Raw genomic sequence first — 18,541 nt, 5'->3', positions numbered from 1 at the left:
ACATGGGACTTTAACAGAATTTCAGTTTCTTGAACTGCCTTTCAGTCGACTGCTGCCAGGATAGATTGTAACAGAACATGAAAGCTTTGGATGGTCAAGCTTAATATAACTGTGGTAGAAAATCATTGTACAGTTTGAGACAGATTGCGAGCGGGACTTTATTAGCCCCATCTCACACAATGTGACATGCAATGAACTTGAACAATTGTTGCTATTGCATTGTCTATGAGTGCCTTCATGCTATCAGTTTTCGGTCAGCAATTCTTTTTATTACTGAGCTTAACACATCTAAGAGACAGAAAACAGACGTCTGTCATACAGAACAGTCAAATCTTCAAGACCCCAGAGGAAATGAGGTCAATTAGTAATTGAATAATGTAGATTTTTTTGACCATTTTAGGAGGCACAAATCAATACAAACCACCATACTGGCATTCACCAGGGTCACACCTCAGTGATCTCTGGCAGGAAATGTGTCTATTGCTGTCTCCTTCGTCAAGCTCGTTACCTGCCAAATGTGGGCTGAAAGTGAACTGTGTGGGTGAGCCTCAAGTATGCCCCTAATAAGTGCTTAAGTAGCATGGTAGGCAGTGGGGGAAAATATACAGTCATAATTGAGAGCATAATGGTCACTTACAGCATTGTATACACTCTTTGTTATATATAGCCAGGAACATCCATGGTGAACAGCATCAGATAACAGGCTTTCAAAATATACACCATAAGGGCTATGTTTCAAAGGGGTTATTCCACTGAAGAATCTTAAATTTACTGGTTTAGATGCCATTTCCACCAGAAATAGTAACTTGTGTTTACGCTTGCAACCTGCAAGGCTGGCTTGCAAGCTCTCCCAGCACCCAGACCCCCGGGGCCCTTAAAAGAGAACTCTGAACGATTTTTACCTGAATCGTGATTGCTACAAGTACTGTCGATAGGGGGGAAAAAAAACGACTAAAATCGGTGCTAGCAAACTGGAGTTGCTGTAGCTATGGCCAGAGCTTCCAGTTAGCTAAAATGCCAGTTGTGGGGGCATATTTTAAAGAGTGACTTTGTGCCTCTTAGCAGACACAATGTAACGATATTACTGTGCAAGCCACAGGCATCATTTGGACCGTTTCCATATAGTTACATAGTCATGCATACGGTAATAACCACTACAGTGCTCAATTACCTATTTTTGAGGGGGAAATAAACTAAACTTTTTCATCGCGAAGGCATGATCTGTCCTCTAGAGGTACATAGCAAGACCACCGGGCGCTCCGTGGATTGTTGTCGGCAGCGGGAGGCGACGAAGGCGGAGACGGGAGAGAAAGCAGAAGCGAGGATGCCGGTCGGGCCTGCTAGCCGGCTAAGGACACTACTAGGACTGCAACAACGAATCGATGAAATGTGATTATTAAAAAAAGTTGTCAACGAATTTCATAATATCAATTCATTGTGTCGTGCAACTATTACGCCACTCAGTCTCAGAGATAAAAAAAAAAAATTGAGTCGCAAAAGGAAAAGAGAAAAGAGCAGAGCGGGGGTAGAGGAAATACGGAGAGAGACCGGAGAACCCGTAACATTGTTCTGAAACACACGGCGGAGGCAGAGAAATCATTACGACCTAAGTCATCCAAGGTGTGGGAGCATTTCACACTAAATAAATTGAAAACGTGTTAATTGCAAGATAAGCAAAAGCGACACGGCATGGCACGGGCACACCACGGTGATGATTCAGCACCTAAAACGTAAACATGTTGGAGGCCTTGATGAGGAGGAAGGGAGTTCAACAGCAGGGTAAAGTCACGACAGAATCCTACTTTTGTTCCGTTTTGAAGTGAGGAACATACCGTCCCACCAGTAGCTCTTTTGGTGCTGGTGTGGTGTGGTGTTTACTCGTTATCCAGCTTCACAAGCATGACAAGCTAGCGTTAGCTCGTTAATAACCGTAGTAAAGCAGGGGTGGTATAGTTTGCAAGACTAAAGACATGGTTTTATTAACTTTATTCATTTTTCAATCTGTTATCATGTATATATTCTGTGCTTTGTCCCGTATCCGTTATTGTTGACAAATATATGTGTGTGTGTTATACTTTTTAATTTCATTTTAAAGTTCTTTTATAGCACTTGGTCATCTTAAGCTGTGTTTAAATGTGGTGTATAAATGAACTTAACTGGTTACTGGTAATAATTTAATGAATAAGCTTCAAGTGAACGTGTGTGTGTGTGTGTGTGTGTGTGTATGTCTTGTCTGTATCTGCTCTTGGGTTACTTACCTTTACACAACTATTAACTAAAACAACAAGTATGTATGTAAGTATGTATTGAGTTGATGTAAATAAATGCTTGTTTTTTTTAACCGATTCATCGATTAATCGAAAAAATAATCGACAGATTAATCGATTATTAAAATAATCGTTAGATGCAGCCCTAGACACTACCACACATACCTCCACTGTCAAGCCTCCAACTCACCAACACCAGATCCATCACAAACAAAATGGATGAGCTGGAACTGCTGGGTGATGATTATCACCGAAACCTGGCTGAACCCCCTCATCCCGGACGCCGCTGTGCAGCTAGCAGGCCGAGCTAGCTACCGGCAGTATCGAGACAAGGTAAGTGACAGTACAAACTTTGAATTTAAACGGTTTCAACACAATGTCTGAGTTGAAAACGCATCTTGTTGTCACGTAAGGGCCCTGACATTTTTATTGCATTTTGTGTCTGCTAAGAGGCACAAAGGCACTCTTTAAAATATGCCCCCACAACTGGCATTTCGGCTAGGAGCTAGGGAGCTCTGGCCGTAGCTGCAGCAACTCCAGTTTGCTAGCGCCGAATTTTGGTCGTTTTGTTTTTTATTGACAGTACTCGTAACCATCTAGCGATCACAATTCAGGTAAAAATCATCCGGAGTTCTCTTTTAAAGCCTCATATTTACTACTTTACGCATTACTAGGTCAGTTTCACAGTCATTCATTCCAGTCCCCCCATACAAAAACAACTATGGTCAGAAATACTTTTTTTATACATACACCAACATTGGGAAGGACATTCCTCATCACATCAGAACACTACCATCCATCACATATTTGTATGTATTGTCCAAGTCTTGTTTGCACTGTTTGTTTTGTTTTATGTGTTTGCATCTGTCTAGCCCATGCTAATGTCCTGTACACGTGTTTCTGTCTTCATGTGCCGTAACTATGTTCAATGTTTTATGTTTCTGCAAAACAGGAACCTGCTGCAAACCAGTTTTTAAACTGAGTCAGGCCCGTTTATATTGTAACTTAATTACATTTTTCCTGTATAATAAGCGAAAATGAAATGAATATGTAATGTGGCTTGTGGTGATTTGATTCATTACATTGCATATTTGTTTGGGAATATGCACTGCTAAAGCAAAATATCAGCTGCAATTGGGCCTTAAGGCAGGTGCTGCATTATTATCAAATCTTGAAAATTGCTATTGTAGTTTTAAGAACTTTAACATCTTGAATGATACAATTTAGGGACCCCCTTGAAAACGAGATGCTCCATCTCAAGGGGTTATTCCTAATAAAGAATTTCCTACACAAAATACTTATATGAGATGCATCCCTACATACAATGATTTTTAATCACAATAAAAGTGAAGTAATAGACACCTACCACCTCTGGGACAACGTGGTATTCCACTGTATAAGAATTGGTTGGTTTCTGGGGCTCTAGGCAAAACATAATGAACTTGCCATGCGTCTGCTGTGTGCACTGTATTTGAATGTCAGGTGGGGTGCATACACAATGTACACAGAAAGGGAGTACTACAGGGGTCAATTGGGGTCCACAGGTCATTTTTGCTCTTAGGCCTCCAGCTGAGAAAAACTTTAAAATGGTCAAAAATTGCAATCATTCATTATTAGTGCTCAATTTTTCTTACTAGGAAGCGGTTTTAAAAAGTTTCAGTGCAGCATTACAGTGTGTATCTGACACAACTTAAAGCTGGTCCTGACAGCCTAAAAATATTCAAAAAATGGCTTTGACACTGAAAAAACTGGTCTTGAAGGAAATGGATAGAAGATCTCACTTAAATACATTTACATAAGATTTTAATAGCTGGAGTATTACTTAGATCAGATTTAACTGATAGTGTGCATGTAAATTTAATTGTTATAATAAAATATGCTTTTTTTCTTTCCATTCTGCTCTGTAAAGAGATGACTTGGTGTAAATCAAAAACATACTTATCTACAAACAAAAAAAGTATAGTTTTATCTGAGCTCAGCAGAAAAACAGACACATTTGGCTAATCATTGTTACCAAATCAAATCACTTCATACTGTAAGTAATGAACAACTGCTTTAATTTACAGATATTTACGGTGTCCGTCTCCTAGAAAAGCAAAAAATCTTTGTTGTGCCAGCGAGCAAGGGAGGTCAAAGCAAAGTAATTTATCTCTGTTGAGTTGGAAATTAACTTCTGCCTCCAAGCAATTCAACCTAGTAGGAACCCTGCTATGCTGCTGACCTCTCGGGCAACATGTGTGTGGCAAAAATAGCATGGCGGAGGGTGTATGACTCCAGCGGATTAGCATCACATTGTTGATATGACATACATTCACAGGAAAAATGAGAACATCTTCCAGCCATTTTAGTTGCATGATGAAGATAGGAAAGGAGCGAAACCCGGGAATATTGCATATGTGTAAAAAATCCAAGAGTATAAATCAGTAAATTCAATTCTCAATTTCATAAGTAATACAGATTCTTGTCTGTTTACAATTCAAAATGCTTCTCTGAAAGATTGGGAACGATCTCAGAAAAACTTGGACTAGAATTTCTTGGTTAAAATCAATAAATAGAAATAAAATATGTCTGTGTTTTCCTACTGAGAATTTCAAAATTGCATGATACTAAATCTCCACTCAAAAAATGCTTTCACAAATCCAAAAATCATAAAAATACACAGAGGGACTGCCCACTCTCCATTTTCCAAACTACTTACAGAAGAGAAACAAACCATTCTGCTCATCATAGATTAAAGCTACAGAGAAGCTGGATATACAGTAACTGGAGAGTCTCTGTTGAATATACCTCCTTGAATATACCTCTCAAGGTTTGATTGTTTTATACAAGTGTAACAATAGATTATTCCTGACAGTGTCATCAGGAGAAAAAGATAAGACCTCATTGGTCTTATCTTTTTCTCCTAATGACATTGTAGGAATTAAGTAAGTATTTTGTGCATGATTAAGGGTGCATTCAGACTGCCTGCGTCGGCCGTCCGAGGATCCGGCAAAAACGCAGCGTGCCTGTGGCGAAAAGTTGAGACCGACTCAACTTTTGGAGAAACGCAACCCGATGTCACGCCGCGGTGGCCAATCATATTACCGCCGATCAGACATGTAAAAGTGTTTTGAGCTATGGTTTGAGGCGGTGAGAATCCCGTACAGTAAACAGGAAACATCACGTCCTTTATCGCTGTCACAAGAAAGTTAGCACTGAACTGCCCGGGAGTTTGTGTAATAGCTGGATGTTTCCTGCAACAACAAAGCATTCGCTATGTCTCGCTCGCCTATTTTCTTTCTCTCCTGTGAAATAAAGCTGCCTTCAAGTGCGGTCGGAAACATCGTTATCTATATACAATATGACGAAAAACAGTAATTGTGAAATATAAAGTCTACTTGTGCTTAGTTGGGGGGGGGGGTTAAGAACACAACAGGACGTCACACAATGGGCCATTTCATTGACACTCCCCCCGCCGCACCACCCTGCGGAAAATCGGCGGATTGCTTTTTTTGGTCTGAATGCCCCATTAGAGCTGTACTGAGCATTAGACTATATGGCAAAATGTTTTTAATGAGACCTATTATAGAGTATATACGTTTTCAGTTCACAGCCACTATGCTTGATGCAGATGATACATGATGACGTCACCAATATGCAAATCAATCGAATTTTACTTTCATCGGAAAAAAGTTGGCAACAGTGGTCACTGCCTCTGTACAGTCTGTTGCAGCCGGAGACTGACTGCAACGCAGTATATAACAGGACTTTATGACATGAAGAATCACTAATAAAGGTTTCTAAACCAAATACTACAAAACAAGACATGTTCCAGCAGTAATGTGTCATGTTTCACATGAACATCCAACATTGTAACAATATAGATAGGACAGAAAATACAGAAAACAATAGGTCTCCTTTAATAGCTCAATGTAAAGCTATATTTTTAAAACTATAACAGCACATACAATTCTAACTCCATCTTTGCCTCAGGTAGTCAAGTTCATGTCAAAAGATTGTCACTCATCTGGCTGTGGTGTATAAAGAAGATCTTAAAAACCGCTTAGGCTATCACAACCAGCATCCACAGCACACATCTCTGCTATTATTGTTGCTATGACTTCCTATGCTTGAAAGCTACAACCTAGCTCAAGACCATGGCCACTGTAAATGGTATAAACCAAAAAAAAAGCCCACATGACCATTTTGGCAATTTTGTATAATATGCACATGGTCACAAAGAACTAGAATGGAGTGTTATGATATAAGCTAATTATTATGTTTTATTCACAGGCCAGGTCTCATCGCTCAATGTTACAGCGAGAATAACTAAACTAAAAGTTTCAAGAATGTAATAACAGGGTTTTGACATAAAAAAATAGGATATAAGAGTCAAGTTGTGGATGCCTTTGTCTGCTCATGCACACAACGGCTGTCAAGCCTGAAGAGATCAATTTTCTTAACTCTGCTCTCTTTTGTGTGGCCTCAGAGATTCTCTTAGAAGGAATAATTGTCTTCCATACACTCACGCTAGCTGCAGGTACTCACCTGGAAAAGTACATGCAATACCGTGCAGATAAATCAATACAAAAGCGCTAACTGGGCTCTCAGCAGAAAGTCAGGAAATGGCTGCAACTCATACCCACTTCTATAACACAATGAAGATGAAGAGCAAAAAGAGCATAAATTAAATGTGACATGCAAGACTGTGCGCCTCCTAGTTACTAATGAAAAATAGCTTCAGATCAAATTCAAGTCTGTCCAACAAGCATTCAACACTGGACAGTTGCACATGGTATATTACATTTTATTCACAGTACATAGCTGACTTTGAACAACACATTCTATTTTTCTACAGTATGTTGGATATCAGATCTCCTGAGTTTAGAGATAATCTTTACACTCTTACTTTAGGCAAACAGCATAGTAATACAGTAGCTTATCTACTAGCGCTGAAATCCGCTTCAAAGATACGGATTCATACATGGCAGTCAAACAATCATTAGATTTCCCTCTAGCCATTAATAGAATGGTAAAGAAAAGCATACACAGGTAATGTCTTCAAAACAATGACAAAAAAAACATAAATACTTATAAGTATATAAAATTAAATTGATTTAATAAATATTTTTCAGTGGTAGGTTTGGAAGGGAATGTCTGGGAACATGATAACACAAAGGGGCATGGCTACAACTAAGGTAACATTATTAATAAAGTAGGCTGTCAAAAGTCTAAATGGAAAGCACATTTACTTACTCCATTTCTTGTGGACATAATGCAGAGCTAAGTCTTGCTTTTATTGTATTTACAAGTGCACGTGACGATGATCTGTTTCACTGAAGGTGGAATCAGTTACTATGGGTTCTTTAAATTAATTTGTTAACCCATAATTCCCCATAATCATACTTCAATATCTTTCTTTGTGGAATATAAACAAGTTTCTCTGCAAACCTGTTTTTCAATCAATTAATTGATCAATGTTGTCTAAAGTAGCTGTACAAGGACTTTCCCTAAATAAAATGCAGTGTAATAAGAAAACAATGTTGATTTAAATTAGAAACTAATTTTTTTTTTCTTCTAAACAAAATTTGATCCCAGCTTTGGGTACATCACAGTTTTTGAAACTCTGTGTTGTCAACATATTTTGGTCAATACCCTGCCGTTATGCCCAAATTCATCATTGGTGTGCCATGCCCTTCCCACACCAACTGTCAAGAGTCCTTATGTGTGTGTGGGGCGGCCTCTAGCTCACCCAGTTCACCCGATGTTGGCTGAGTCTTGCAGCGGCGCGGGTTCGAATCCGACCTGCTGCCCTTTGCTGCGTGTCATTCCCCATCTCTCTCTCCCCCTTTCATGTCTATCCACTGTCACTTGTAATAAAGGGAAAAAGCCCCTAAAAAGAACATCTTTAATACAAAAATAAATTAAATTTAATTTAAAAAAAAAGAGTCCTTTGTGTAATCATTGCAAGCAATAGCATGTAGTACAAAGGTATTTAATCAATCCACCCAATGCTTTATAAGCAATTTACTGTATTTACATATGATAAGACATGAATTGCATATAACCCTTCACTCTTTACATCAGCAATCCAGTCTCACCAGAATAAATTTAAAGGTTTTTGAAGCTGTGAAACAACCAAGAAATTGTCCGACACCCTTCATTTCCTCATTCTAAGGAAAACCACAGATTTAGTTGCTGGTGATTGCCTTGGTGTATGCACTGTATGTTGGTGTCTATGGTTGGGATTGTTTCTCTCTCCCTCTCTTTCAGACTCTGAATCAGCAGGTCCCTTCGGTAAACAAGGCAGAGTGATTGTGTTGGATTTGCATACTCCTGAATAAATCATATTGCATTTCTGCGATAAGCAGTGCTTTACTGTTTAGTAGCTTTTCCTCCTCCTTTTCTTCCTCCTCTCTTCTTTCTACAACATTCACACATGCTGCCACGAATTAACCCTGATCACGAGGGACCACGGCAAGTGAGAAAGTGCTGCTCAAAACTCCTGTTTTCGTCGGTAGGAAAACCATGCCATTGGCCCCTGGTGGGGCCCGGGACTGCCAACTATGTGGATGGTTAATAAGGCCTGATAATGATGCATGCCCATGTCCGCCACCAAGGACAAGGATGGCAGCCATGCTCAATGGTGGGAGACGGGGGTAAAAAGCCTGGGAGGAGAGGAGGTGGAGTTTAAAGAGACTGAAGCTACAGAGAAGCAAGTATGGAGGTGGAGAGGAGAAATAGGAAGATAAGTAGTACAGGAGGGGAGGAGGAGGACTCCTAAAGATAAGTCTAGTGTATGAAGGAATGCAAAAGAAGTCTGACCCAGTGGATGAGGTTAACTAATGCGTATGCAGCCAGGCAGCCATATGGACATGTGTGCATATTCACATCACAATCTAATGGGGCTGGGTGACGTGGTTCTTAATATGAACACATCTAAGGACTGTAGCCTCTGTTTAATTACAGCCCTGGCATGCTAAAGAAGCAACCAGGAGAAAAATAATTCCTCCATTAAAGCTGCATGTAGGCCTGAGCCTTTTCCCCCATCAGTTCAGCTGATGACTGCTTTTTTCCCTACTCCCCCTTATTCCCCTCACTTCCTTAGGAGAATTGGGCTGGTGGTATTTTGGCTGTGAAAAGGAAACCATCGGACGGCAGGGGCATGAATATTCCAAATGACTAATGTTGCACATGCTTATTTTTGACATATCTGGCTTCCGCAGGGAAATAAAACACTTCTAATGCAGGGGGACCATCTGTTATCTGTTGCTGGTGTTTCAGAGCAGGCACACACTCGTTCGCACAAAAACACACACGGGCATACAGACACACGGGCATACAGACACACACATACGTGTACCGGCAGACAGATCGACACATTCTCACACAGCGGGAGGCATACATAGACAGTGAGACACATGCGCACACACATGTACTAACAGCAGAATCCTTTGGGAGCATGCACAACAGACAGGCTCTAAACTCCTATACAAATTGAACACTCCTTTTTTAATTCAGTGTGTTTGTCAAATGTGCTGTAAATCTCGAGCTGTAGGGTGACAGGGAATGCACAGGCTTTTTATGCTAGCCATAAATACCTGGGCCTGTCTCCTCACAGCAGCTGCAGCGGGATAATATGCTTGTAGTGTAAAGGGGGAATATATTAGCTGCATCACCTTGAAAAGAACATGAGACACACAGAGAGCCTTCTACATCAGCCACATATCTACACTAAGTGCATTCTCACTTAGATTTGTTTGGAACTATGGCCAAAGGAATAGATATATAACAAAGCTCTCTCATGCATGGGTAATCTTTGGGTTTTGTTATTCTCAGACAATAGCCACGCTTCTAGGTATGCCAGAATACTTCTATTCAACAACAGGACATTTTGAAAATTTTGGATAGCTACATTTGCTGTAGAATTTCCTTTCAACTCCTGTGCCTGTAAATGTCAACACCACAAATTATGTTAAGTAAAAAAGGGGGGATATTAAAAGTCCCAAACTTCATGCATAACAATCATGAATCAAATGTAGTGATGGTCTGTGCTTTTAATACATTTCATTTTTGAAGGAACAATTTGCACATCCAACAATTTCTCTGTGCAGGTGCGTTGAAAAAATCTCACAAACTTGAACAAAGAAAAGAAAAATCTCACACTCTGCTCTTGCTATAGCATCACCATTTATTACGAAAACTAACATTTCGGTCCCCTCTGGGTCTGCACCTTTTTATATATATATATATATATATATATATATATATATATATATATATATATATTTATATTTCCAAAATCCACTTAATAAGTAAATAAGTAAATAAGTAAGTGTTTAATAATAAGTTAAAGCTACTATTTAGGATGTGTACATTTCTGACTTTGGCACCGTCTAGTGGTGGTATAAAAAAAGACTGCAACCAATACCACCCCCTCCACCAAAAACTTTACACTTGTTTAAAAATAGTGTCCATCACAAGTTATCTTAAATGTTTTAGATTAATTTTTCGACAAGGAAGAGTACTAATGGACGAGAGGCTTGTGCTTGTGAAAGTGCGAGATGTAAACATCTATGGTGTCCTTCCCTGCAGAGCTGTAGCGTAAGCTAGCTCACGTCAGCTAGCATTATCAGTAAGCAACGTTACAGCTCAGCCAAAGAGGAGTAGCCGCTAGTCCATAAGTATGCTTCCTTCTGCACCGTGGCACGTTTGCCGGGTGGAGTTCGGTAGAAAGAAAATAGTTTCCTAAATTAAACTGCCCACAACCAGGTCTGTGGATTATCTTGAGTAACCGGGTCATGATATCTGGAAAGAGACATCGCGAGATTTTTTTATTTCGGTTAAAATCAGTGACACAATAAAAAAATGTAATGTAATTCCTGAAAGGAACTTGTATTACATTCTTAAAAGGATGAATTTTAGGTGGGGGACACAAGAGCAGTGGGGGTAGAGAGGATGATTAGAGATTTAATAACTTACCTGTATCAGCTGCCTTTAAGTGAGGATCTTCACCCAGAAGACTGCCTGGTGCACCATGGGTGTCTTTGATCTACAAGCACGCAATGGAAGCAGGAGAGAGAGAGAGAGAGAGAGAGAGAGAGAGAGAGAGAGAGAGAGAGAGAAGAGAGAGAGAGAGAGAGTGAGCGAGAGAGAGAGAGAGAAAACAAGGTCAAAGATCTTTACACTTGTGAGACCTCGGGTATCACCCGCATTATAAAGTGACAACGAAAGCATGTGTGAGATGGTGAGAGTGATTTTTAAAGATCATTTCAGCTCAAGTCCATGACTTTAATGTGCACCTCCCAGCAGACATTGAATACACTGTGCGCTTGATGTTGCAAAAATACAAGGTTCCCTTCTGTGCTCTAGGAGGCTCCCAGGAGCCTTTGAAAGACAGTTTAATGATGAAAGACAACATGGCTGGCTGCTAGCGTTCTGTTTTAGGTCACAGGGGAAAACTGGTAGAGCCAAAACAATTTTAGGTCTTTAATTTTCTTTTTAAGACACTGCATTCATTTAGAAAGATCCAAGTCACATTGCGGATCCTCACCTTGTGCAAGGTTTTAGGGAGATAATTACTTAATACTTGCCAGAGTAAATATTGTTGATTGCTAAGCTGTGGCAGTAAATTATTGATATACCGAATATCAAAACATTGACATGCATCTCTAGCTGGGAATCTACCTGAGGTTAAAAAAATGTTTGTTATTACAGATGTGCTATATTCTGTTGTTGACGCTTTTAGGCATTCTCTATTATGAAAATAAACAATAAAATATTGCGCAGAACATCTTTCCATAGTGATGCTGAGGAGGACTAAACATGACAAGATCACACATATGGGGCAAAGGAAATATGAGTCGGATTTGATGACTTGTCGCAATGCTGCATGCTGTCCTTTTTTCCTTCGCTGGAAACCAAACTCAACTGCGCAAGTGAGAGGCATTGCCAAATGCAATGTGACTCACCTGCTCTGAGGAGGAAAAAAACCTGCTTAAGATCACTGTGACATTGCATGCAGTATTTGAGTATCAGAATATTTTTGACAGATTGAATACAAATGAGAAAATTGTTACTCTGTTGGACACAAATTGCTTTGGTATGTCTTACAAGGAAAGCATTAAGACAGATGTTGATCATCTTTATTCTTTAAGTACAGGTGCAAAATATAAAATGAGTACAAAGTGAAAAGGTTTTAAGATTCCCCACTATCCATCTGCCCACTGCTACATCATTCATCTTCTTAATGCTAACTTCCACTACCCAAGTGAAAAGGATTGTGCCAAACTACAAATTATTGCACAACAAAAAAAATAGTATGTTTATGGGGAAAAAAAACAACCTCTTACTACTGTTAAGCGCCAAGTAACAGTCTCTCGTCAACACAAAATAGTTGAGGCCGGAAGCTCCTGGCAGGGCTAGTTGATGACCTGCTGTAGCTGGCCAGCTAACCATTAACCAGCTGACCAGGTTCAGGACTAGCGCTAGTATTTGTATTGACATATTTGTATGATCGATTAACATCGAATCCTGTCACATACAGACTGACAACATATGTAGAAATGGAAAAGCTGAAGAGTATGTCCAGGTACGTTTGATTGTTATTCAGTTTTTATATAAAACACAGTCAATTTTTTTGTTAACACTGGTTTGAGTTTGCTATAAAAATATCCCTGACAATAGTCAATGCTCACCTAGCTACAGCAGCATCAACAAGATAAGTCTCCTGCACGTATTGTTGGACTGTGAGAGGCAGAAATAATGGAGGCATCACTTCAAGCTCAGACCTCTCAGTCTACCTATCTTTTCATGTCCACATCATTCTCCAGTTTGTGTTTGTGTCTGAGAAGAAGACACCGGCAGAGTAAAGCCTTCAAGCAGCTACATATGCTGCTCCAAGAAATCAGCCAGCACACGGAAACAGAGGCTTGCTCTTAAAAACTGTCTGCCTTTGAAGGATCTTTATTCTCCGTTCCCCAGCTGCAGTAGATGTGTGTAACAACTTAGACATACAATGGGTGCACCGTGGGTATTTGTCCACCGAGAGCCAGGCCTAGTAAATGAAAAGAGGGGCACACATATCCAGGAAGCGCCTAATTAATTGACAAGCAGATATTTCTGAGTTTGTAATCATCAAACAGACTTCATTTTGTTCCCCCACCACCATCCTCGCCAACCCATCTTCCCGGGCGACTTACTTAAGAGACTTATCTTATAAATTCAGCCCTAATCAAAATAAATGACTAAAAGCTCTAAGGGAGTTTAAGGCTATACACATTTACATCAGAGGAACTGATGCAATTTAAATAGCCGCCTGTTAGCCGCCTGTGCACCGATTTAAGGTTCAAATCACCGAGAAGCCTAACGTAATACTTTCATAATACTTTTTTTTTTGCTCAGTTCGGCAGACCTATATTTATGACAGCCAAGCAGGAGGGACACAGCCTCCTTCTATGTGTGTTAAGTTCAATTCCCTCGGCAGCATGCTAAGTTGGTGATCATGTCATATTTAAAAAAATATTTTTAATATTTAATGTGTCACATGCTTTTTGTCTCTTTGAACACAGGTAAAATGTGTGTTTTTTTTGCATTTGTGTACATCTGTGTGCTCTACATGACTTTCTACATACTTACTGTTCTACATTCTCCCCCCTGATTTTAACAGCCAGTATTTAAGAGGCTCTGTTATAGCCGGTCAGTGACGTCTAGCTAAAGTGTAACGTAAAGATGAATTGATGATCAAGTTTCCCATCAGCCAAAGTTTTTAAGACTATGTTACTGCCATGAAGCCTAGTAACAGATTGTCTGTGAAGCCACATCTCTCAGTGTATAAAAGTCCACAGCTTTCTGTTATTTTAAACAGAAGCTGCTACAGAAATTTAGCACTCAGGTTTCAGCTTTACTAAAGTCAAATTCAGGGTTTATGTGGAGACTGCAGTGTTCCCGGCACAACTGGTGTCTCTGCATAGGCACGGAGTTTAATGGTGAATGTGACAGCAGCACAATGTTTGCAGAGGCTCAACTGCCTCGTGACACTGTTGCTAATGCAAACTGAACTTGACTGTGACATTTGTGGAAGCCTCTGCAGAGTTTAACTTTTGGACAAAAGTGCAGAGTGGAGGGTCAATGTGCGCAGACCTTTTGCAGTGTTCCACACTCACCACACCAACAAGTTCTCATCCCCTGTCAGTGAGGTGGGTTGTTTGTCTGTGTCTTTCAAAGGACCATTCCAAGAACGACTCATGAGCATTTTCTTCTCTGCCAACTGAACTAGGCAACTTAAGTTCCTTGGTTAAGGTTAGAGAAAGAAAAAAAATCTAAATTGAATGTTTGTAGGAGTGGGAATGCATGACATAGTCTCCAGGGTCTAATGCTTTGTATGCCCAACCATCCACACTGAGAAGTGACACAGCGGAATCCTTTTTTCACAAAATAGGTGCTGGAAGCAGTTGATACAGTTGAAATGATAGTTTACTCGATGTTGGACTCTCTGATTATCTCCGTTCCCTTAAAGAACAGCATTGTCAAGCCAATTTTTTTATATTTATGTTGAACATGGTATTTAATTTTATCAATGGGAAAAATACATGTGTACAGACAAGGCTAGCAGCATCGCGTCAGACACGTTTCTGGTGTGTAATCCACGCAGCTGACACGCAACAGAAACGCCACGCTCACGCCATGCAGCCAGTGTGTAACCGGCCTAATGGACACAAACAAATCATGCAACGTCATCTCCGTCACTTTTCGCTGAGGATGTGTTGACGTTCCCAAGATCCCATACATTGATGGAAATTATTAAAGGTCCTATGACATGCTGCTTTTTTTTTAAAGATTTTTTTGGGGGCATTTTTAGGCCTTTATTCTGAAGGACAGCTGAAGAGATGAAAGGGGAGGGAGAGGGGGAATGACTTGCAGCAAAGGGCCGCAGGTCGGAATTGAACCCGGGCCTGCTGCGTCGAGGAGTAAACCTCTATATGTGGGCGCCCGCTCTACCAACTGAGCTATCCGGGTGCCCGCTTTTTGGATGCTTTTATATACAATTTAAAAGTCTTAGTGGTCCCCTAATACTGTATCTGAAGTCTCTTTCCTGAAATTCAGCCTTGGTGCTGGATTACAGCCACTAGAGGCAGTCCCACAATGAGCTTTCTTTAGTATGTGCCATTTCTGTGTCTGTAGCTTTAAATGATATTGAGGAGGAGAGAGGGAGGGTGGGGGTGTGGCCTTGTCCAACTGCCACTTTGCTCATTTGAAAGCCATGATGTCTCTCTCTCATGGGTGGGCCAAATTCTCTGGGCTGGCAAAGCAGAGAAAGGGGAGGTAATCTTGCTCCTTATGACCTCATAAGGAGCAAGATTCCAGATCGGCCCATCTGAGCTTTCATTTTCTCAAAGGCAGAGCAGGATACCCAGGGCTCGGTTTACACCTAGGGTGGACCCTGCTGCCATCCCCGAGCCTGCCCTATGGTCCACCCAGGGCCCCGCCCCAGCATGCTGGCCTGTGTCCTTACATTGTCAATTTACAACCCCCAAATTCAAATCCAATCCAAATATCCATTGTACTGACTTTCTGTTCCGGATAATGATGTAACCTTACTTCCTCCTTTGCTACTGATAGAAGTCAGTTATTTTTCACATTACTCATCTGATCGCAAGAAGTCCATTGTGGCAGTTTGAATAATGCCCAATGCTGACACCATGAACACACTATAGAACCATAAATGAATGCTAAAAAGTGCTTTGTTTGGGTACAATGAACAATAATGCCAATAAAAAGCATCACGGTAAAGACCACCATTTCAGGTCACAGTCCTAGATTTGTTAGTAATGGTAAATATTGTTTTAGAGCATATCAACAATTGACTTATGAACTTTTCCACTGCAATACATGCCATACTTCTAATATAATAGACCAATCATGCATTATTTTAACGGTTTAAATACAACCACATTCCTTTAACAACTAAAACTTGCAGTCTGTTTTTACATTCAATTTAAGTTGTTTGAGGATCTGATGCTGGCAGCATTTAAGAGTAGATCAAGACACCACAGACGGTGTGTGGTGGTGTTAGAGTGCATTTTTGTGCCTGAGAGACGGCGTGTGCGCTCTTTGAGAGGTAAAATAATGACAGGCGAGGACGGATGGCTGGTGACGGTGACGAAAAAAGTGGCACATATTTTTGGCCTCAGGCTGGGCAGCTGTGAGAAACTTCTTCTCTCTTCTCCCCTCTTCCCCTGGTTCCCCCATCCCCCCCACTGTGACACTGTTTAAACAGAGGACAAAGACGCCCTGAGTGGTTTTTCTTTTCCGATCACATACATGGCTGCTGGCACTTTCCTCTATCTCCAGCTTTCGCAGCGAGAGGAGTGACGGAGTGAGTCATGGTGGTTTTAAAAAGTGAATCTTTTGATTAATTTTAATGGCACTCCTAACAAAATCTTCCACTAGAAGAATATATTCCTAGCTATTATTACAGGTTATCTTCACGTTTTACTTCAAACCCATGATTTGAGATTATGTTTGATACTGAAAAAGATAACAATGATAACTGCACGTTACTGTAGGAGTCATGTCTTCTGGATAAAAGGTGCGTGCGTGCGTAACCAAGAGAAAGATGAGTTTGATGCTGGTTGTTTAAGCAGCATACTTGACTTTGAAAACTACACTCAGCGGTAAATGCATGGACATATGGCAGATTTATGTGACTAAGTTTGATGAAAACACAATTTTATGAAAATGAGGGACACACAGATGCACAAACACATAGCATCTTTTATACATCACTGGCGGCCTCCACTGCATCCTGGGACACCAGTTCAGACAAGACTGAGAGCCAATTACAGTTCTTTAATCTTGAAAAATGATTGCATTTCTCCGTATGTATGTCTGTGTATTGGATGGCTATCATGGAGAGAAAAATGGCAGCTTGCATGTCGCTGTCACACTTTCAGGTCATGCCAGTTGGCTTCTCCGACGTGTGACAGCGGTGAGATCTAGGCAGAGCATGAACAAGAAAGTAAAAGAGCAGAAGGGGAGAACATGGCAGCCGAGGACTACCACTCCAACATCAAACGAACATTGTCACAACAGAGCAACAGAGCCGCCCCTGTTTACTGTGACACCATTCAGCTGCTCGTCACACTGAGCAAGGCAAGGCAGAAACCTACTGTAAGTCAAGCAAGCATGTTTATTAAATAAGAGACCAAGGACGAAGGGAGAGAGCGACAATGCATCGGCAGCAGTAGCAGCAAAGTGAGCATACTGAAGTGTTGTCAAACCTTAAAAGTAGCATAGAAAGGAGGCATTTTCTCATTTCTCCATGAAATTGAATGTTGGGGAGGGAAATTAAGTGTGCCTTCAAATAACAGTAAAGGCAATCATTGAAGCTTGCACTTGAGAAATACAATATTGAGAGGTTTCCACTGGAATTTGAGTAGCGCTGAAAGAAACAACAACAGTGATTATTTGGTGGTATTATTTTAAAGTTGATGCAGCATATTTCTATAATGTGCAGCTGAGTAAAGGGGAAGGCTAGGGGAGCTTTAAAGGTTAAGGCAGATGGAATCATTCTGCATCATGAAAAAGGGAGGGATTTTCAAAGAAAAATGAATTCTTGGACAAAGAGAACATGTTCCTTTTCATAATTCACTCAATGTAACAAAAGAATGTGTCAAAAAAAGCACAGTTAAGTTTCTGAGTGATCTTAAAAGCATGTAATCAAATCTATAATTGTCGCAGTCTGTGCAAAAACAGATTTGCACCCATATGTTGGCATTTTGCAACAGTGTCAGATGGATCGGCAGAAGTTATGTAGTCATGCTCAAATTTAAAGAAAGAGCTTAATGATCAGCAGCCAGACTCTCGCCTGAAAGAACTGTTGTCTGTGACAGAAGGAAAACAGGAGGGGAAAAGGAGTAGGAGTGTCAGGAAGACAGACCAAAAAGAAAGGCTGTCTCCTAGCGGACGCTGGCGTGTAGGCCTGTCAGTCGTCATAGCGTGCCACTCTCCCTGCTCGACACAGTGAAACTGAGGCAATGTACCCCATGAAATATTCACCAGAGTTATCTTTGCTTAAAAGGAGGGGAGAGCGAGGGGGAGGGAAAAAATGTGCTGTGATAGATAGAGAGTCCCCCAAATGCTCTTGATGTCAGGTTTGCTTAGGCCTCTTAACAAGGGGGGGTGAATGGGGAGACAAGCAGGGGGTCCATTAAATGTTCACACAAATGTACCCCTAACAGCACATCAGTCTCCACAGCAAAAGCCCCCAAACTCCAAATACACTCTGCTAATTC

The 18,541-nt window shown here is 40.7% G+C and overlaps 1 protein-coding gene across 2 annotated transcripts in view; it reads right to left on the bottom strand.

Annotated features, from left to right (window-relative positions):
- Positions 1–18,541, bottom strand: part of LOC114545625 (glucosidase 2 subunit beta) — a 151,240-nt gene that overhangs the window by 74,204 nt on the left and 58,495 nt on the right. For both annotated transcript variants that reach the window (XM_028564041.1, XM_028564042.1), the window contains exon 10: positions 11,229–11,298. In XM_028564041.1, coding sequence (XP_028419842.1) covers positions 11,229–11,298 — 70 coding nt within the window. The remainder of the gene's footprint in view (positions 1–11,228; positions 11,299–18,541) is intronic.

Source organism: Perca flavescens, chromosome 19 (genome assembly GCF_004354835.1).
Source record: "Perca flavescens isolate YP-PL-M2 chromosome 19, PFLA_1.0, whole genome shotgun sequence".
Taxonomy (NCBI): Eukaryota; Metazoa; Chordata; class Actinopteri; order Perciformes; family Percidae; genus Perca; species Perca flavescens.
This window is presented reverse-complemented; position numbering and strand designations above follow the sequence as displayed.